The 20,105-nt window shown below is 41.7% G+C and overlaps 1 protein-coding gene across 2 annotated transcripts in view; it reads right to left on the bottom strand.

The window, feature by feature from the left end:
- Window positions 1-20,105, bottom strand: part of LOC116315650 (Na(+)/H(+) exchange regulatory cofactor NHE-RF2) — a 37,516-nt gene that overhangs the window by 6,704 nt on the left and 10,707 nt on the right. For both annotated transcript variants that reach the window (XM_031733998.2, XM_031733999.2), the window contains exon 3: window positions 4,849-5,076. In XM_031733998.2, coding sequence (XP_031589858.1) covers window positions 4,849-5,076 — 228 coding nt within the window. The remainder of the gene's footprint in view (window positions 1-4,848; window positions 5,077-20,105) is intronic.

The following is a 20,105-nucleotide window of genomic DNA, read 5'->3' on the forward strand; positions in this document are numbered from 1 at the left end:
CCAGCTAAACAATCATTTCGATTGTTCCGTTCACGTCAGTTTTGTTTATATAGCTCCAAACCACAGAAACACTTGCGTCGAGGTGCTTTACACCTACAATATTAGAAAGAAAAGAAAACCTCCACTATCAGACGACCTCCTCTGAAGAAGCACTTGGTGACAGTGGGAAGGAAAAACTCCCTTTGAACAGGAAGAAACCTCCAGCAGTCCCAGACTCGGGGAGGGGGGATAAGGGGAAAGAGAAGAAACATACGAAGAGTGAAGTCTGAGCCTTATTGGAACATAACTGAAACTAAGTTTGATCAAAATGGGACGTTTTAAGCCTAACTGGTCTGCCTCCTGACACCAAACTGGGAGCTGCTTCTACAGGAAAGGACCTGAAAGCTGAAGGATCTGACTCCCATTCTACTTTTAAAAACTCTCAGACGCCAAGTAATCCCACAGTCAGGAGCAAAGTGCAAAGTGCTCTGTTAGGATAGTATATACTTATCTGTTCCCTTCATCTGTAAGCGTTCCTTACAGCAACTTGATTCACACTTAAAATACCTTTATTTTTATTTTCAACCTAGAAAACTCCAAAGTTTCATCAGGGAATTTAACATGTTTCGTGGAGTTTAACAGGTTTCTAGTGGTGTGGCACCAATAGAAATGAATTGGAATTGGATGTGAAGACAGAGGTCTTCACATCCAACTTGCACATGGTGTGGGAGTCAAAAGGGACACATAGCAGAGTTTCAAATGAGTAACTATATACTAGAATGCTGATGGTAAGGATGATAACAGGCACAATAACTTCTACTGGGTTACTAAGTTTAGCATGTTTAAAATGTTTGCTGATTTAAAATAGTCAGAACAGAAAGTGGTGTAAAAACTGTGGCCTGGTGGTTACATTAGGGGGCAGCATACTGAGCATCAAATGATAACAACTCCTTCTGAAGATGGCTGTAAATATAAATCATGGCATTCCCATCAGTGGTTCTTATATTGATGTATTCATACAGTATTTTAGTCAGAGTAGCGTCTGACTGACACTGTAAGGCAGGGGTGGGATATCCATTTTTACCATGGGACAACAAGAAAAACTGGGACTGTTGTAAAGAGTTGCACAAATGAGTTTATATAAACAGTTAAATTACTCTTGAGAAGAATTGAGTTCATCTTATCGGTGCAGCCCTCCACAGCTGTCCCTTTGGAAAAATTAATTGCCCAACCCTGTTGTAAGGTGTTCGTCCCTCACAGCAAACTGGAATTAAAAATGTGATGTTTGTGATGAGCGAGATAGTGAGGCAACCATCATGCAGGTGTTAGGCCACCATGGTGCCATAACGTGGAAAAAACACTCCACGTGTCCATGTGGCTAAACCTGGAATGAGTGAGTCAGTTGGAGCAGAGACTGATGAGGCGTTCACTGGTGTCAGGGCTTCTGCCAGACATGGGCAGAAAGCTGAGCTCTCATCATAGTCTTAACACGCGTCCTGTGTAATGGGGCGTAGTGAGAGAAAAAGACGCCGGGAGACCGAGAAAGAGAGATCTGTCATGGTTGTTCACCTCTCTAACAAGCTGCTGACAGATAACACAAGCGCATCTTGATGCATGGTCAGAGACGGCTGTAATTATCAGGGTGCTCTCCCACACTAACGCACACAGCAGCCAACTAACTTGACAAAGACTTGCTGATCCACAAACAACTCATACACTGAAATAAAGTCGTTAAGCTCTGTTTAGTAAGAAAGTCCAGCATTTGACAGGAAATTAAACATAACTTTTTCTCTGCTCTAAACTAAGCACACAATACTGGATGTGTTATTTCTATACAAATTAACCCTGCTCTTTACCCTGCATATGCATACGTATTCATAACTCCACTCAAGCTCTTTAAATTAGTGAAGTTGAGTACCATTCAACTTCATCTGTTTATGAATGTACATGTCTGTGAGTGTCCCTCGGTTTCTGTCTCCATGGAGAAGGGAGGTGGAGGACAGTCACTGCCTTCATTGACCTGCTACAGGATGTTCCCACACTCTCTCATCAGCCATCTAATTTTCCAGTGAAGCATCAGCGCACTTTATTTTCTAATGATAAGCACGTTGCCAGCACAAACTCGCCTTTTGCTAACTTTGGTGAACAACAACTCTGCTCTGCTCGTTTAGGTTAGCATAAAGACTGGAGAAAAAGGGCAAAACTCACTTTAAGCATTCGGGAATATCCATGCATTTCCTTAAACTCCAACTAAGGTTGTGGAAGGGCTCGAATGAGAGAGACATGGGTCGTCAGTCTGTGGTAGGGTTAACGCAGAATAGCAGACCCCCCCCATTCACACTGACGCCTACACCCAATTTAGAATCACTAATGAACCCAACATGGATGTCTTTGGGCTGTGGGAGGAAGCCAGAGCATTTGGAGGAAACCCATGCAGGCACTGGGAGAACATGCAAACTCCAAAAACAAAGGTCCCAGCTGACCAAGAACTTTCTTACTGTGAGGCGACAGTGCTAAAGAACTGCACCACCGAATCTGCTCTAATGGCTTATTGTGATTTTTATGCTTAGGATTGCCAGTACATTCAAATTAAATATGTGTCATCCCTGCTAACTGGCTGATGGGGCTCTCTTCATCTAACTCTTCTACCCATCGTAATACATCACCATATTTACTTAGGAGGAAGTATATCTGCGAGCTATCAACTGAAACCAGGAGCTACAAAAGCATCAGTATGTTCCTCTGGATTTTAGCTTCGTTTGACTTTTCTACCAGAGCCTGTTGGAGTCCTGTTTGGAGCAATGTGCTGCACTCTAGTCTCAACCCTGATGTAGAGCCAGAGAGGTCAAAGGTCATGGGAATGGAGGGTGAATGCTGTGTGTGTGTGTGTGTACACTCCGATGAAGAACGACTTATAATGATGATGATGTTTCAGTAGCGTGGATTTTGTGTAATCTAGGGGAAAGTTCACCAAACATCCATGAACTTTCTAACCAGTTTCCTCACTCCGGTGGAAATCTGAAATAATTAGGTTGTTTTTCTTTTTTTGCACATGCATCTTCATTTTCTGCTGTATTCTTTCTTTGCTATCCACCTCACTCCGTCTCTTTCTACGTGTTGCTCCGTATTGTTTCATGTCTCAGCTCAAAGTGATTTATAGCTGACCCTCCTCTCCCCTGAGACCACCCTGCTCTGCCTCACCGGTTTGACACAGTAAAGCTCGAGTTCAGGCTGCAGGTCCTGTTATCCTTAGAAACACAAACGTGTAACGCCCGCCGTTTTAATTACAGCCGGGGTCACATCTGTATTTGATCAGATGTGTGAGCCTGCTCTCAACTCCTGAAGCCTTTGTTTAAAAATAGTAACTAATGAAAAATCTGCATTTGATACCATTTAAAATGATTTAGTGCTGAATTTTGAATGTCTCCAATAAGGTGGCGCATGTCTTGTGTAAAAATACTGTAAATCAAATGGATTTTTTTCAAATGCAACCATAATGTAAAGTCACACGTCAGCTTCTAGTGATGAGGGAAAAGCTACGAAGAAAAACACGCGAAGTGTTTTGGTATGTCATTTCTTACGAAAGAGGCCTTTTGAGGTTCTTATACTCTGGTATTCATAATCTTCAGTGACGGGAATGCAGTATGCATCACCAGTAATCAACTCATCAGTGTGTGTCTACGTGTTTTAAAGTATCCTCACTTGTTTTTCTGGTCTGCTGTGCCCACGCCAAAAACCACTCACACAATAATTACTTAATATGTTGTTCTGGAAATTTTACACCTTAGATTGCTTAAGGACACTTCTTTGACCCGCCAGCCTTTACTGACTTCACTCATTCAGCATGCAAGTCTATCTATGTCCTAAAAGTATCTGTTTGGGACTGTGCACAACCGTCACCTCAAGTTATATCCAGTTAACCAATTTCAAAATATCACATGGCCCCTGAATTCAGGGATGTTGTCATCATACTGTCTGAATAACTTAATTTTACATCACAAATACATACACCTGTAAAAGTTGGACTTTCCTACCTTTAAACAGGAAAAATTTACTAGATAATTTGATTTTTCTGGATTGCACTGAATTGTCAGAAATATTCAGTGCCGTGTGTAGTGCATTCCAAAGTCACAAATTAGTGTAATCACATTACACTTTTCAGTAACGCATTGTTGTAGTAAATTAAGTAATTACATTGCAATTATAGTTAAGTTTTTTCTTGTGTTACTTGGTTCTTCAGTCATCTGCATGCTGGGCTCGGAGGAGGCAAATGGTGGAGAGGCCTACAGCTTTTAAGGAATGAAGATATGGACATTAACTTTATTTTTATTGCACGAAAGGACAAGATGTTGAAATGCGAAGTGAGTCCAGGACAGACAAACTGGATGATGCTACTAACATGGATGGAACCCAAAGTGGTGTTAAAGCTGAACGTAACCAGCAAACCAGGCCCTGAACTTCAACGGGCAACAGCGTCAGTCAGACCTGCAGCCTACGTTTCTACCTGTACATCTATCACCGATGATGTACAGCGATCACCATGACGATCGCTTTGAAGTCTCAGGGAGGGGCGGCAAAACCACCAACACAAAGAAAAGATTTGCTTTGTGTTTCTGGTTTTTATGTTCATGCATTCAAAACTGAAAGAAAGACCGTATGTGCGTCTTCTTTAGAATAGTTACTTGTGTGGTCTGTGGAACTGGTAATTATACAACATTGCATTTCAGGTCATTTTGTAGAATAATGTAACAGATTACTTCATATAGTGAGTAATTAAGTAACATTACTGCATTACTTTCAAGAACAGTAACAAGAAATGTGTAACACATTACTTTTCTGAGTAATATTACAGATACAAAGACTCCACACCTCTATGAGTCTGTCTTGAGGCCGGAGCCCGGCACGGTCTGCAGGTGACCCAGGGTCCAGGGAGCGGATGTACTGTCCGGGCCGCGACCGATCACTGTGAAGGTTGAAGCCGTAGCCCATCTCTGACCGCACCAGGTGGCAGAGACGTGGAGCGAGCTCGGATGGGTCGACCTGGGGCCTTGACTGGGACTCGGGCTGGGTTTGAGCTTCAGCCTGGGTGAGAGCCTCCTGCAAGAGAATGGGAGAAAGATGTTTGTCTGCCTGCTTTACATAAATCTGACACAATATGATTAATCTACACTGCCAGTTAAGGGAATCCCTCTGCAGAGACTAGGAAAAGAACTGGTGACTTGACACTTGACACATCACTCATTTTAAAAGGCCATGCTTTGACAAGTTGTGTTGCCTGAGGATATGGCTATTGCAGTAGTGCTGGTACAATCAAATAGTGTGCAGGAATATTTGTAACTGTACACCAATCTTTGTGGCCCTTCTATTACAGATGTGTTAGCAACAACTGTAGGAACTTAATACTGTACTCAACCAGCACAATTTACTTGACATAGTCACCCACACACACATTTTAAACTAATGACTCACAGCCATATTCTTAACAGCCAAACCACAGCTAGCTACAGTTAGAGTCATAATCACAGCTACAGTCACGGAGGCAGCAGTTGGTAATAAGCTGGGAAACTAGTTTGTTTAGTTATCTTTCAAACTTGAGTGATACAGCTAAAGGATCAGACAGTGGTTACAAAAGTTCTGCTGTATTGTAACGCAGCTTTCTTCATGCAGGAAATGGAACATCAGCTATAGCTTTCTTTCTGTGAAACAACTATCGAACCAATTTGAGGTGATTCGAGCTTTGTTACATGGTGTGTTATCCTGCTGGAAGAAGCCATCAAAAGATGTGTACACTGTGGTCATAAACAGATGGACATGGTCAGCTATAATGCTCATATAGGCTGTGGTGTTTAACAAATGGACAGTTGGTACTAAGGGGTCCCAAACTGTGCCAAGAAAATATCCCCAACGCTATTACACCACCATCACCATGTTTTCATGTTATTCAGGCCAAATTGGTCCTACTGTCAGGGTGTCACAAAGGAAATTGAAACTTATCAGACCAGGCAACATTTTTTCAAACCTCTATTGTCCAGTTTTGGTGAGTCTGTGTGAACTTTCCTGTTCTTAGCTTCTGGTGTGGACTTCTGCTGTACTTAGTTTTACAGATTTGACCTGCTATTCATTCAAAGATGCTCTTCTGCAAAGCGTGGTTGTTTCTGTTGCCTTAAAGCAGTCTGGCCATTCTCCTCTGACCTCTGACATCAACACGGCATTTTTGCCCAGAGCTCACTGATGTGACCATTGTCTGTAAATTCTAGTGATGTTTTGTCTGGGAAAATCCAGGTTGATCAGCAAGTCACTTACTGCAAATCCCCTTTCTTCCCCATTCTGATACTCCGTTCGAACTTAAGCAGGCCACTGAATTGCTGCCATGTTATTGGCTAATTATTATACATTTGTGTTAATACAGTTGAACAGGTGTACTTAACAGAGTGGCTGGTGATTGTATATATCATGGGAATAGAAAAAAAGTAAAAAATATAAATAGAAAACGATAAAAAGTGTGAACAATAAAACACGTGAGCATCAGAGAGAGACGAGATAAATCGCAGTTTGGTCCGCAGAGCTGTTACATCACAGCAATGGTATTTATGTAGGGATATATGTAGAATGGTTCATATGTAAATGTAAAAAAAGATGGACTCCATCAAAGTGACACGCTCCTTTCTGCAGAGCATGTGATGATTTTCAGAAGCAGGTAACTAAACACGCTCCGCCACCTTTTCACTCCACTTGGTGAATATTTTATACATAAAAAGCGATGCTTAAATTCAGTGATAATTTAATCATGCTCACCGCGTTACGTTTTGAATAGTTCCGTCTGATTTTTTTGTTGGTTAACAATAACCTCCTTTTCATGTGCCACCATTCACTCGTATAATAGGATGTCTGATTTTATTATAGGATTTCAATCTGGACTGAAAATGTCCATTTGCAGCATATCTCTGACTAATAGCCTGGGTGAAGACATTTATAGAACCTGTATAATTGTGCCTTGAGCTCTACAGTGTGATCACGCTGATTTACCCTCCTACACACCCAGGAGAGAAATGTGCTGCGAGAGGGATGGCCAGCTCCATAACCCCTGCTGATATTAGCGTTGAGATAACAGACAGGCCGAGCTGGAGTCCACATAATGTACACATGCTGTGTTCACATGATGTAGCTCCAGCCACATTACGCAACTTGAGCAACTTGAGAAACTTGAGAAGCCTTTTGCTTTCACTGCATATGCAAAAACTAAGATCACGGTCCAGCTTGTGCTGGCTATAAATACATATGGAGCATGTGGGCAGGGTGAGAGAGAAGAGAGACAAAGGTAGTGTGGTGTGTTAACAGGAGATGATGGTTGATGACAGCTTTTTCTTTTCTTTTTTTTCCTATTTTCTAACTCGTCACTCATTTCCATTCAACTTCCTGGACATTGCAAACGCCTCCCGAGAACATGAATCACCACAGCAGTTTCCACCAAGAAAGACCTCAAAAATAACAAAGATGGCAACATATAATTTCAGTTCAGGCGCAGAATTCTTTAGGGCAGCAGTGATCTGGGCAGCTTGCCATTAGATGGAGGGAGAGAGAGAAGAGAAGGGAGTAAGAACTGACAAACAATGGAATAATTCACAATCCTCTTTTTCCTAGCTGGAGAGGAAGTGCCTGGGTTGGGCAGCTGGGGCGGACTGTCCAAGGGAGAGAAAAAATATTTGCAATATCGACTGCATTAGTATCCTGGGATGTAGGCAAAGGGAATTAACAAGAAAATGACAGAACGGAGGAGAGGAGGAAGGGAGGGAGAGAAGTGAATGAGTGAGCGTGCATGTGTGGGAGGAATAGAAAATTAGATGCAGTGAGAGGGTTGGGAAAGAAAGTTCAAGAAAAAAAAAGAGACAGGGAACTTAAGAATATGCAGAGCTAATAGATAAACACAGAGTGCTAAGAGAAATCATGATGACAGAAGTTTCCAGTAAGACACGATGGCGAGGTCTGCAGTGGAAGTCCTCTAACATAAACACCGAGAGGAGCACAGCTGGGAGTTATTACGTCGGGGGAGACGTAAGCGCCTGCCAATCTAACCTCCAACCGCCTCCCAGTGCCTGTCTGCACCCCACTAATCACCCCCTGGGGTCTGTGCCATCTCTTGAACTCCGTGTCCTCAGCGTAGTGTGCATTCAGGACACTTTATTTTGGCGCTGTGGGTTTCTTCTGCATAAAACTACGAGCATAGGTTAGCTGCAGGCCTGCATCACTCACATGTATGTGTGTGTGCTCTGCTCCACATCGAGGAAGATTAATTTGGGCAAGAGGAAATTGTAAAGGACGGAGGCGCTGATTTGAAAGATTTGAAGGGTGACAGCCAAAAGGCTCGGAGGGCTTTAAGTTACCACACAACCTTGCCAAAAGCGCAGGCAAACAAATGAAATGTAGCCACTGTGTTTGTTTGAACTGTGGGTGCTGAAAACTTGATGGTTTTTGGAGAAAATATTTTGATGAGAGAGAGAAAAATGAGATGTAATGTTCTTATTTTTGTCAGCAAACGAGCTTGTCATCAGGAAGGTTATCAGCATTGGACATTTTGTTTTTCAAAATAGAATGCCACATGGGAGGAGAGGCGATAGGAAATGCTGGAAAAAAGCAGAGAGACCATGTAACTACAAGTTATGATTAGGCTGCTTTTCTATAAGGAATATGGAATATGGAATATTCCACTCTTACTACTGTACATTAACCATGACATACAAACACACCCGAGCATCCTGACTGTGACTTCCTGAGACGATTTGCTGTCAAAGGGACGAGTGCCCTCCAAAGGATTGCATTAGTTTCTAGCCACAATGAAATTTTGTTGTGGCCGGTCTCAGTAGATGCATGTGTGGGTGAATACCCAAGTCATTTCTTTAATTCTGCAATTGGGTTTATTTTGATTGCACTAAAAGTTTGAGGGCTGAACTTTCTTTTGTTTACTGTATGAGATGACATGCCAGAGCTGGTTCACTTTATAATCTTATGCTTATTTTTTCCATCGGCAACTTTTGCCCAGTAAGTTCCAAATTTTGTACAATAGATTTATTCACTGGTGAACAGATTCATTAGCCATCGGTAGCTCAGTTTGTCCTTCTGGGCAAATTGTGTCACTTGGGAGCCGTCTTGGTAGCTCAAAATGGATAGTGACATATAAACTGCATATACAAAAACACTTGTCAAGTCTAATTAAAAACACTTGCTGACTTTAACCTAAAATCTGCTCATTTTATTGCAGATTTTACTTAATGCATGTGCAAGGTAACGTAGGATGGTTGTCCATGACTTGGCAGGGTTGATGGTTTGATTCATAGCTCTCCCATGACATCTAGCCCATTTGTCCTCAGGCTAGAAAACTGCCACTTCATGTCTTTAAGACATTCCTGCAGTTTAACTATTTGGTGTGTGTCTTCTGGCTTCCTTGACAGACCTAGTTGTGTATCATCTGCATAGCAATAAAAATGTATGCTATGCCTTCTAATGATACTGCCTAGGGGAAGCATGATAATGTAGATTAAACTGGTCCTAGCATAGAACCCTGTGGAACTCCGTAATTAACCTGTGTGTGTAAGGACTCCTCATTTACATGAACAAATTAGAGCTTGTTAGATAGATATGATTCAAACCACTGCAGTGCAGTTGCTTTAATTCTTATGACGTACTTGAATCGCTGTAATAAACTATTGTGGTCGACAGTATTGAACACAGCACTGAGGTCTAGCAGGACAAGCACAGAGACGAGTCCAACATCAGAGCACTAAATCAGTGGAAGATCTGAGAAATCAGAGAGAAACGCTGAGTAACTGGTAACTTCCTGGATTCTTGCTGCCTGCCTGGCCTCAGCTCCTTGCAGTGAATTGCCATTTTTACATAAGGAGGATTTGTATTTTTTAACCTTGGCGATAGACTGAGGGCACCTTTTTACCTGAAAGTAGATATTTTTCTTTGTCCCCAGAAAATGAATGAAGTCAAGACAAAATTAACCAAAAAAAGGCCGCACTAAGCTGTGTTCTGGGGTCTTCTCACCATTTCATATGTATATGTGGAAAGCCGTAGCTGGTGAGAACAGCTGCAAGACCCAACACAGAACAGAGGATGCATCAGTGATAACAGACACCGACACTGATACAGCCGGAAAGGTGAAGCTGGGGTGGAGGTGGGTTGCAAAGCAGCTTGCAGGTTCACAAGTAACTGTGTGCAGGTTAAAGCAGCTTAAATATCACGCAAGATATGCGATTTGCCAGAGAGATGCATGGAAGGATATCAGATGAACTATCAGCTCATGTGGGCTTGCAATGAAAGCAACTAGTCTGTCCGGATTGTGCATGAGCTTGACTTTATGGCCAGCCTGAACAATGCTACAATATTATTACATATATTGGCTTTCACAATACAGGTTATATTGCAAAACGTTATCACTGATCTCCAAAACAGTGTGCACTTTAATGGGAGCAGTTTGAAGTTTGGCAGAGTAAGAAAGAAGACACACCAGTTTAACCAGTTTACATGTTTAATTGGTTTATGCGCACAGATGCTTCTCCATATTTTCCTCCTTGCAGTGACTACTGAAAGTGGCATTGGCAGGTGATGAAACTAGATCGCAGCTTGTTGAATAATTGAGCAGCGGCCTGCTGCGATGGATGGATCATGACCGGTTGTTAACCCTTTCACAGCCAGGGATCACCAGCTCGCTGTTGGAGTGTGTGTTTGGGTCATGCCTACGTGTGTGTACTGTTATACCTGCCCTAGATTTCCTACAAAGAAACTTTAGATCCCCTGTGTTGTGCATCAACTGGCTTCCGTAGAGATTATTGTAAACGTAATAGCCTCTTTATAAGTCAGTCAGCCCTTTGAACCGTGAGACAAAAGAATGTGGTCTTTCATGCTGAATTTGTATTGCTAAGACAGATGTGGGAAGCTCTGAAATATGACAAGTGTCATGAAATTAAACAATAACCATATTCAGCTTATCATGTTTGTACAACAAGCACACCCACTATTGTTGATAAATAGGGTGTCTACTGATCAAAGACATTACAATTGCAGTCATTTGGAAAAGAAACTTTCCACAGGAATCTGTGCAAACCTGTTAGAAACTAACTGCACAGTCAGGTACTGCTAATCAAATGAACTTGATTAACTGATCATCAGCAAATGCGAGCACCTCTTTTAAAGCACAGGTTTTGCAGTTTGCAGGTCTGGAGGATTCAGGTGTGTGTTAATATGATGGCACAATCTTCTTAGGCGTGGACATCTGTTGGGTCTTAGCTCAGACCCCGCTGTATCCAGGACTTATTCCCATGAAAGAAAAACAAGGCAACAGTGTTCGATCGATTACTTGCGCAAGGGAGGCCTCGTTGGTATCTTAGCTCATCACGAATGACCCCAACGATGGCCTCCTCTCGCTGCCTTTTATTGAGAGACAGTTCACACAAAACACAGCACATGGTTCTAAGGCATTGTATGTATATGTGTGAACTTTTATATGTAAGTAGGAATGTGTGTGTGTGTGTGTGTGTGTGTGTGAGACCTCCTGCTGACCAAAGGGTCGTAAACGCAGGAAGCTTACATCAAAAGAAGCAGATCTTCCAGATAGGATGTATCTGCAATAAAACATTACAGCCCCCCCAACCAGGGGGGAAGGACAGTGGAATTCCTTTCATCCTACAGTTAAACAATGTAGAAATGGATGTGTCTGTGAAGGTTCTCAGTCATGAAGGGTTAGAAATGGATGGTAAGCATAAAAATGACAAACATTTAACAATTCACTCTAACAACATCCCAACAAATTCACCCCAAGGTGAAACTGTGCAATGCTCAGAGAAACTGCAAAAAAAGAAGCTATATCTAAGACTCTACTGACCTCGACTAGTATGTTACATGTTAAAGTTTATAACAGTTAAAAAAGATAGAAAAATAATGAACAAGTACAACTTGTTTGGGAAGGCTGGCAGGCAAATTCTTGTTCACTCTCAAAAAAACACGGCAGCATGGCTTAGCTTTGCAAAGCTGCATCTGAACAAACCACAAGAACTCTGAAACAACGTCGTTTGGACAGAGCATACCAAAGTGGAGATATTTGACTGTAATGCACACTGCCATGTTTGGTGAAAACCAAACACAGCATATCAGCACAAACACCTAATGCCAACTGTCAACTTGGTGGTGGCGGTGTGATGATTTGGGCTTGTTTTGCAGCCAGACGACCTGGGTAACTTTGAGTCACTGATTAAACTATGAACTCCTCTGTGTGCCAAAGCATTGTAGAGTGAAATCAGCCAACTACAACTCGGCCAATCTTCGGTCATACACCAGGACAACGAGCCCAAGCACAGCAGCAGATCTACAGCAGAATGGCAGAAAAAGAAAAGAATCAAGGTGTTGCATGGCCCAGTCAAAGATCAGACCTCAACCTGACTGAAATTTGGTTGCAGGATCTAAAGACAACTGTGAATAAACAATACCTGCAAACTGAAGTGAACTGAAGCAGCACTGAATCAAAGAGTGGGCCAAAATTCCTCCACAATGATGTGAGAGACTGATAAAAGTAATACACAAAACAATGACTTCAAGTTATTGCTGCTGAAAGTGGTTCTACAAGGTTTTACAGGACTGCACAGAATCCCGTGAAAACGTTTATTTTTCATGACTGCACTTGTGCATCTATCAAATGTCAGTAATGGTTCAAATAAAATATAACTTTAGAACAAGTTTATGGAAAAAAGTGACATTCCGACAAAAAATACAATCTGGAACTAAACTAAATGTGCAGTTTTTTTTTCTTTTCCATGGCCTTGGTATAATTTATTTTATGACTTTCCATAACCCGACCAGAGTTCTTTCATGACCTAAAAAACTGTATCCCAGTTTGTTATTGTTACTCCTCAGCTTGGAAACATTTTCACTGGAGTCGACAGTCTGTTTTCCAGCTGGGCATGCAACGCAGAAATTATGATAAGTGTTCAAAACACAAGAAAACACCTCTGCTGTAATCTTGTAGCAGCTGACCACTAAAAAAAGAAAACATTTGCATGTTTTGATACAGTAAGAATCTAAGTGATTACATAAAAAATACACTAGTATAATCAGCAACCTGTACAGCAAAACACAAGAAGCTGCTGCTCTTGTTTCCATGCATGCTTGTCCTTCATCATCTGGGGAGGAGCCTCACTTTTTTTTTTTTTTTTTTTTTTAGCGTGGAAAGATTTTTATCATGGGTGCTTTGGAGACATCAATCATGCAAAGAATTTGACACCCGTTAGAGCCGTGGAAAGAAATGCCTGCCTTTGTTTGTTCACTTTACTAGATAATAGCCACAATGATTAAGGACATTCAGTGGCTCTTTGTGTGCCACTGAGCATTTAACTATTTATTGTTCATCTTGATCCTGTCCTTGTTTTAATAGGCCTGCAGACATGTTTACTTGAGACAGTAGGAAAAGCCCCAGAGTTCCTGATAACCCTGTTCTGTTTAACTGCAGCAGTAATTAATTGCATTGTTTGTACCGTGACATGGCATAATGCCTGCGGCCCTGCTGGGGCAGATAAAGTTTTCTTTAATGAACTGCATTAGTGGAAAAGAGGTTAGTGAATGGCCATTTAGCTGAGGATTGGCTTTTACTCTGACCTTTGTGCCCGACACCAAAACCTGCCTGTTTTATACCACGTGTTACAGTCTTGTTGACGCTACATGTGTCGTTGAGCTCTTCTTCATTAAACCGAATCATGATTTACACGCTTAGTTACACGGGTTAATAAATAAATGACATCATCGCTGACTGAAATCCCCTCGCGTGGACACTGAAGCCAGGGTTGATCTGAATCTAATTTAAAATAATGTTCCACAACATTACATGCAAACAGCAGCACATGGGACTTCTGCTGATGGCATGGTTGACGAACAGGGCCATGGAGATGGCAGAGGAACTAGTGGAGCCAGTTTCATCAATCAGGGTGCCTCAGTAAGATGTTGGTAACCTCACAGGACTAGACACAAGATTAACTAATGTGGACACACAGGTATAGAATCTAATATATTAACATGTATATATATATATTGTGAAAACACAGCTTCACATCTGAAAGCGTGTAAAGAAAAGACTTGAAATCTTCAGAAAACCCATCTGAGGATAGTTTAATGGGACTTTACCAAATTAAGAAAATTGCTGCATCTCAGACTTGCAGACCACAACGACTCTGCCTTCAAATTGTGTGTGTGTATATATATGTTTGTGTGTGCCCTACGTGCAGCTGCTTCAAGTGTTGCTCAAGCACAGAGGGAAAGAGCAACTCGGGCCAGTTTACAGTGGGCGAGAAAGACAGGAGTGAGGAGGGGAATGAGAGAAAAGGGAATTGAGAGCCAACTGAAGGGAAGCAGAGGCAGGGTTTGTGGCTTGTAAAAATGAAACTGGAGGAAAGTGGGTTAGAAAAATAAGCAATAGAAGAGAGCACTGGTCAAAGAGGGACGTCGAGGGCAGGGAGAAAGCCAGAGCTAGAGACAGAGAGAGAAGAGAAAATATAAGATAGTGAAAACTGACCAGAGATTTCAATAGCTGACGGGTTTTCCTGCTGGTTTTGGTGTTGTTATTGTGTAACAGCAGTGCGAGTGTTTGGTTTGTGTGTCCAGTGCTGCTTTACCAGGACAGAGCTGCTTAGATCTGTTTACAAAGTCCTTTGCTCGGCTTCACTGCATGTATGTGTGTGTGTGTGTGTGTGTGTGTGTGTGTGTAGGTGAGTAATACGTGCAGCACCTGCTCTTTAAGTGTTTCCCGGGGACATAACTCATGACTCCCGAGCAGCGTGATTAGATTGGAAAATTGTAACCTGGAAAAACTGCATCAGTCATAGATGAAGTTTTCCACAGGCTTTATCATCTGTGACTGCTTGGACTCTTTGGAAGAATTTTGGGGAGCTGAATACTAAAAGTTTAAATTTTTTTAACACCAATTGTTTAAACCATCCTGAGAATACAGTGGGAAGATTAATAACACCCTCTTATCAGAACACTAGATATGAGGAAAGCCAGTAAGTCTGCATACCACCAAACTAAAGCTCGGAAAAGGACACACTTTATATTATTTATTGTCACCGTGTCCAATAATTGGGCTTAAAAAAACTTTCTTTTCCTATTGTTCCGGAGGTTATGCTCTGTGTTATTTCTTGGCTTTGAGAAATTAATAATTTCCCCTCGTTGTCTGTCTGCTGGCCAAGAAAGACAAAGACAAGTTAACATGTTAATTAGTGGTGATGGTAGGCAGGCTTTGTTACCCTTTGGCAGGGCAAGGTTGGCATGAAGTGAGTACATCAGAGGGACAGCTCAGGCTGAGGGCTTTGGAGGCAAAGACAGACAGGCAAGACTGCAATGGTCTGGGCATGTGCAGAGGAGGATATGTTAGACAAAGGATGTTGAATATGGAGCTGCCAGGAAAGAGGACATGCAGAGAGCTGGTGTGATGGAGAAGGATGCTATTGATAGGGTGAGATGGAGGCCGATCCACTGTGGCGAGCCCTAAGGAGAGCAGTCGGAATAATAATAATAACAACAATAATAAAGGTCTGACCAACCGTTTTAGATTTGGAAACAACATTCTCTCTGACTGTGACATTTTGATATCTCTCACAACTAACCTGGAGTAGGGATGGGAACCGAGAACCTTGTAGTTCCTGTATAGAACTGGTTCCCAGCAGTCCAATTCCTTGGAATTGTCAGTCTGCTTTACTATCAATCCCACCTACTAGTTCTACTTGCACTTGCACTACATATGCAGTTGATTTCAGTTCCTGTGTTGCAGGAGGACGATAGTGGCTGGTCTGCAGAGTGGATATGGACATAACTTTTATTTTTATTGCACAAAAGGACGACAGCGCGATGCTAAAGTGGAAACTGCATCCAGAACATAAACAGCTGCATTATGCTGCTAACTCAACTTCAGCTCTTTGCATTCACCTGCACGGACGGCAAGCTAATCCTAATTTAGATAACATGCTAAGCTAGCCAAGAACCCAGAGCGATGTTAAAGCTATTGCTGTTCTAACAATGTTAAACTATGCTGGCTGGCTGCTGGTTCCACATTTACTAGCATGAGAGTGGTCTCGAGCTCCTCAGAAAGAAAGCAACAAGCTATTTTTAAAAAGAACTTCATTTCAGGGACAACAACAGCATACATGCTAAACAAAATCACGAGTTATATTTTTCAAAAGCCACAGCTGATGACTCAACATGCCTGCTGTCACATGGCTGCACAGTCAGAATTTCATGTCAAATTTAAGTCATTAGCACAAATGAATTCGGGCTCTAAATGACCATTTGAAATTCATGAACTCGCATCCACCCGCACATGACTTCCATCATCTGACTGAGACTCTGTGATTGTGTCTGGTTTCCACTGGTAACAGCTCCTTCTAAGTATCTGTAGGGCCTGTGAGGTTACAGTAGTGCCTTCATTTAACAATCTTTAAATATGTACCGCAGAGATTTATTACTTTTTCCATAAAAAATGTATTCACTCCCTAGAATTCAAGCTATGAGTACAACAGATGAATAAAAATGAGCATTTATTAGCCTGGAATTACACCGTAATGCAGAAAAAACACTTACATATGAGCTTCCTGTAATTTTTCTTGTCATGCTGACCTAAATAAGTGATTAAGCAAGCATGGATGCTGATATGTGTTGTCATTTAACACCTGCTGAAGATGCCTGCAGTTCAACTGTCAGACTGAAGCTGTAATTAGCTGCAAAACTCCTGTGAGTGCTAACATATTGTGCAGTAATGTTGTAGCTCAGGGCCTTTGCTGTCACCATGCTCAGATGAGAGCATGATGGATATGAAGGCACTCAGCTTGACTCTTCTTAATAAGCACATAAATAGCTTTGAGGCAGAGGCAATTATACAACCCTCAAATGTCATTTCAGGCTGGAAAAAAGGCAAACTACCAAAACATTTGACAAGAAATACTGTTCTCTGACAAACTTACAGAGTTTTAGAAAGCTACAGAAAAAATAGGAGTATTATATTATATATTATATCAGACTGTTACATATTATTTTTTTGTAATGCAGATCTAAATCAGATCAAATTGATGGCAATTTATCTTTTGACAGGCATAAAATAGTATTTTATTTGCTGCATATCTCCGCACAGCGTCCAGTGTGTGCTTAAGGAAACTGGACAAAAGAACAAGTGGCACGCTTAAAAAGCTACCTACAGCAGATGAACAGTATCTGGAAGTCATGTTCTTTAAAAATAGGACAAAATCTCGGCCTTCAGTTGATGCATCTGTTGTTCACCGATGCCTCATCAGAAACTGTCTCAGTGGAAAGGTGGCTGTCAAGAAACCATTTTTAAGGAAGGGAAACAGGGAGAGAAAGCTGAAGTATGTCAAATTACACAAGAGCTGGACTGAAAATTAGTGGCAACAGGTCTGATGGAGTCATGAATCCAAATCTAAAATGCACAAAGGCTGTGCTGAAGAATAAAAGTATTCACACCAAATATTGACTTTCAAGCTTGTTAGAATTGTACAGACTCTATTTTTGCCTCATATGTTGTATTTCCAAGTATGTTTGCATGTTTCAATAAATCACTGCACCTATTTCCCATTTCCTCAGGAAAATATAGCAAAATGAGTGGTGGCTCAAGACTTTTGCACAGCACTGTACGTGATGGGCCGGCCGTGTTTCCTGATGTTGTGATTTCATTGGAAACAAATGTGACCTGCAGAGCAAATCTTCCATGAGAGCCCGCTGTATGCAGCTGATGGGATTTTCACGGACCGATTTCACTACAGAAGGAAAAACATCAAACACACTGACCGTCCAAAATGATTTTCCAGAGAGCAGACTCTTTGCCTCAGTGATTTCGGCGTCCTGTATCCTAACAGTGATCTGTCGTTGTTTCATTTTCACAGTCATGCATGAGGTTAGTGAAACTATGCAAAGCCAGAAAGCACAACAGGTGGTTTAAGCCCCCCTTACAGAGTTTCGCTATCTCTCACTATCTTTCTTCACCTCATTCTTCCTTAATCTCCTGTTTGTTTGGCATTTCACCCTCCATGCCATGATAACTTATGTCAGCTTTCTGCTCAACCCTTTAACCCTTTCACTAGTACTTTAAAGTATCCAGCATGAAGAAACTGGCAGAAAAACAAAAAGCTTGATTCTACATACATTTAAATGTCATTTCCAATTATGGGCCAACACTGACGCATTTAATGGTAATGTGATGATGTATGTGTTAGAAAGAGGCAGCGATGTTTTAAAGGTTGGGGCAGTTATTTTCTCTACCCTCTGGTTGTTTTCCCACCTTCGAATTCATGTAAAACTTCCTCTCCATTTTGTGTTTTTGCTGTGTGATGGGACGGCCGTCGGTGATGTAACGTTCGGATGAGTGTGTCCACACCCCTGTTATCAGTGCGTGGCAGATATCTCTCAACTCTCGGAGGCGACGGTTGTGGTTTTGCGTGTGTTTTTCACAGTGTCCAAGAAACTGTTTGAATGAGTAGAGCTTAAACAAGTAGTTTATCTACTGATTGCAAAATAGTCAGAATGTTTATCAGTTTAAGGCATTTTCAAGCCAAAAAGTTACAAAAATTCTTTGAAATTGAATTTGTGATTTAATTGAGCATTTTATGTGTATTTGATTTTTAAACAAAACAAAACATTTGACCAGGTTTTGGATAATTATCAGTTATCCAAAAATAGAAAGAAGTTCTACAAGTTACAGACCTATATATGTGCATGTATTACAACAGTACGTCACATCATGGAGATACAAGCATGCTCCGTGTCGGATGCCTCAACACAGACTTTGAACATGGCGTGGTTGTTGGTATGAGATGGGCTAGTCTGGGTATTTCAGAAACTGCTGACTTACTGGGATTTTTCCGCACAACCATCTCTGGGGTTTACAGAGAACACACAACGCATTGAAGCAGATGGGGTTGAGTAGCAGAAGACCACACCGGATGCCACTCCTGTCAGCTAAGAACAGGAAACAGAGGATACAGTTCACATAGGCTCACCAAAATGGGACAATAGACGATTGGAAAAAACATTGCTTGGTCTGATGAATCTCAATTTCTGCTGTGATATTCTGATATTAACATAAAGCATGGATCCATCTTGCCTTGCATCATCTGTTTGGGGTGGTGGTATAATAATGTGGGTACCAAGAGTTAATACCAACTGGAGTATTGTTGCTGACCATGTCTATCCCTTTATGACCACAGTGTAGCCATGTTATGATGGCTGTTTCCATCAGGATAACAGGCCATCCTGAACATGCCACTGAGTTCACTGTACTCAAATGGCCTCCACAGTCACCAGATCTCAGTCCTACAGATCACCTTCGAGTTGTAGTAAAACAGGAGATTCCCATCATGGATGTGCAGCCAACAATTCTGCAGCAACTGAGTGATGCTATCATATCCAAAATCTCTGAGGAATGTTTCCAAACCTTGTTGAATCTGTGCTGCACAGAATTACAGCAACTCTGAACTCTAAAAGAAGGTTCAACCCAGAACTAGCAAAACGTACCTAATAAAGTGGCTGATGAGTGAATATTAAGTGAGCAGAGTTTTCCTTTGGTGTTCTGCCACAAACGTTCCCGTCTCACTGTTGACCAACACAATCACAGGCTTAACCTCACCTCACATGCAGGTGAGGTCAAGCCTCCTCCTCTTGTTTGTCACTACTCAAGCATCCTTAGAATTCCCAGTTGATCCATAAGGAAGCAAAACCTCTCTCCCATTACTTGACTCCCACAGACAGAGCAAAAGATGGCTTCAATTAAACAGGTCTGAGATGTGTAAGCTGAGTAAAACAGAGCAAGGCCAGTGGGACGTCAGATGTGTTTTTCAAAGTGTGTGTGTGTGACCTCTGTGAGGAACGATGTATGGGAATATATGCTGGCTTGCAGCTGTGAGTGTAGCAGATATACAGGAGTGTATCAGGGAAGCAGCAGAGATGTGACAGCAAGTCTGCATCAAACAAAAAGCTCTCTTCACTACTTTCAAGGACTTCTCACTCAGCAGAATCATTTCTTGCTGCCTGCTTTTTGAGTCCTCTGTATGTTACAGTGTTTCTGTCTCTTTCTCTCATATTTTTTT

The sequence above is a fragment of the Oreochromis aureus genome, linkage group 4 (genome assembly GCF_013358895.1).
Source record: "Oreochromis aureus strain Israel breed Guangdong linkage group 4, ZZ_aureus, whole genome shotgun sequence".
NCBI classification, from domain to species: Eukaryota; Metazoa; Chordata; class Actinopteri; order Cichliformes; family Cichlidae; genus Oreochromis; species Oreochromis aureus.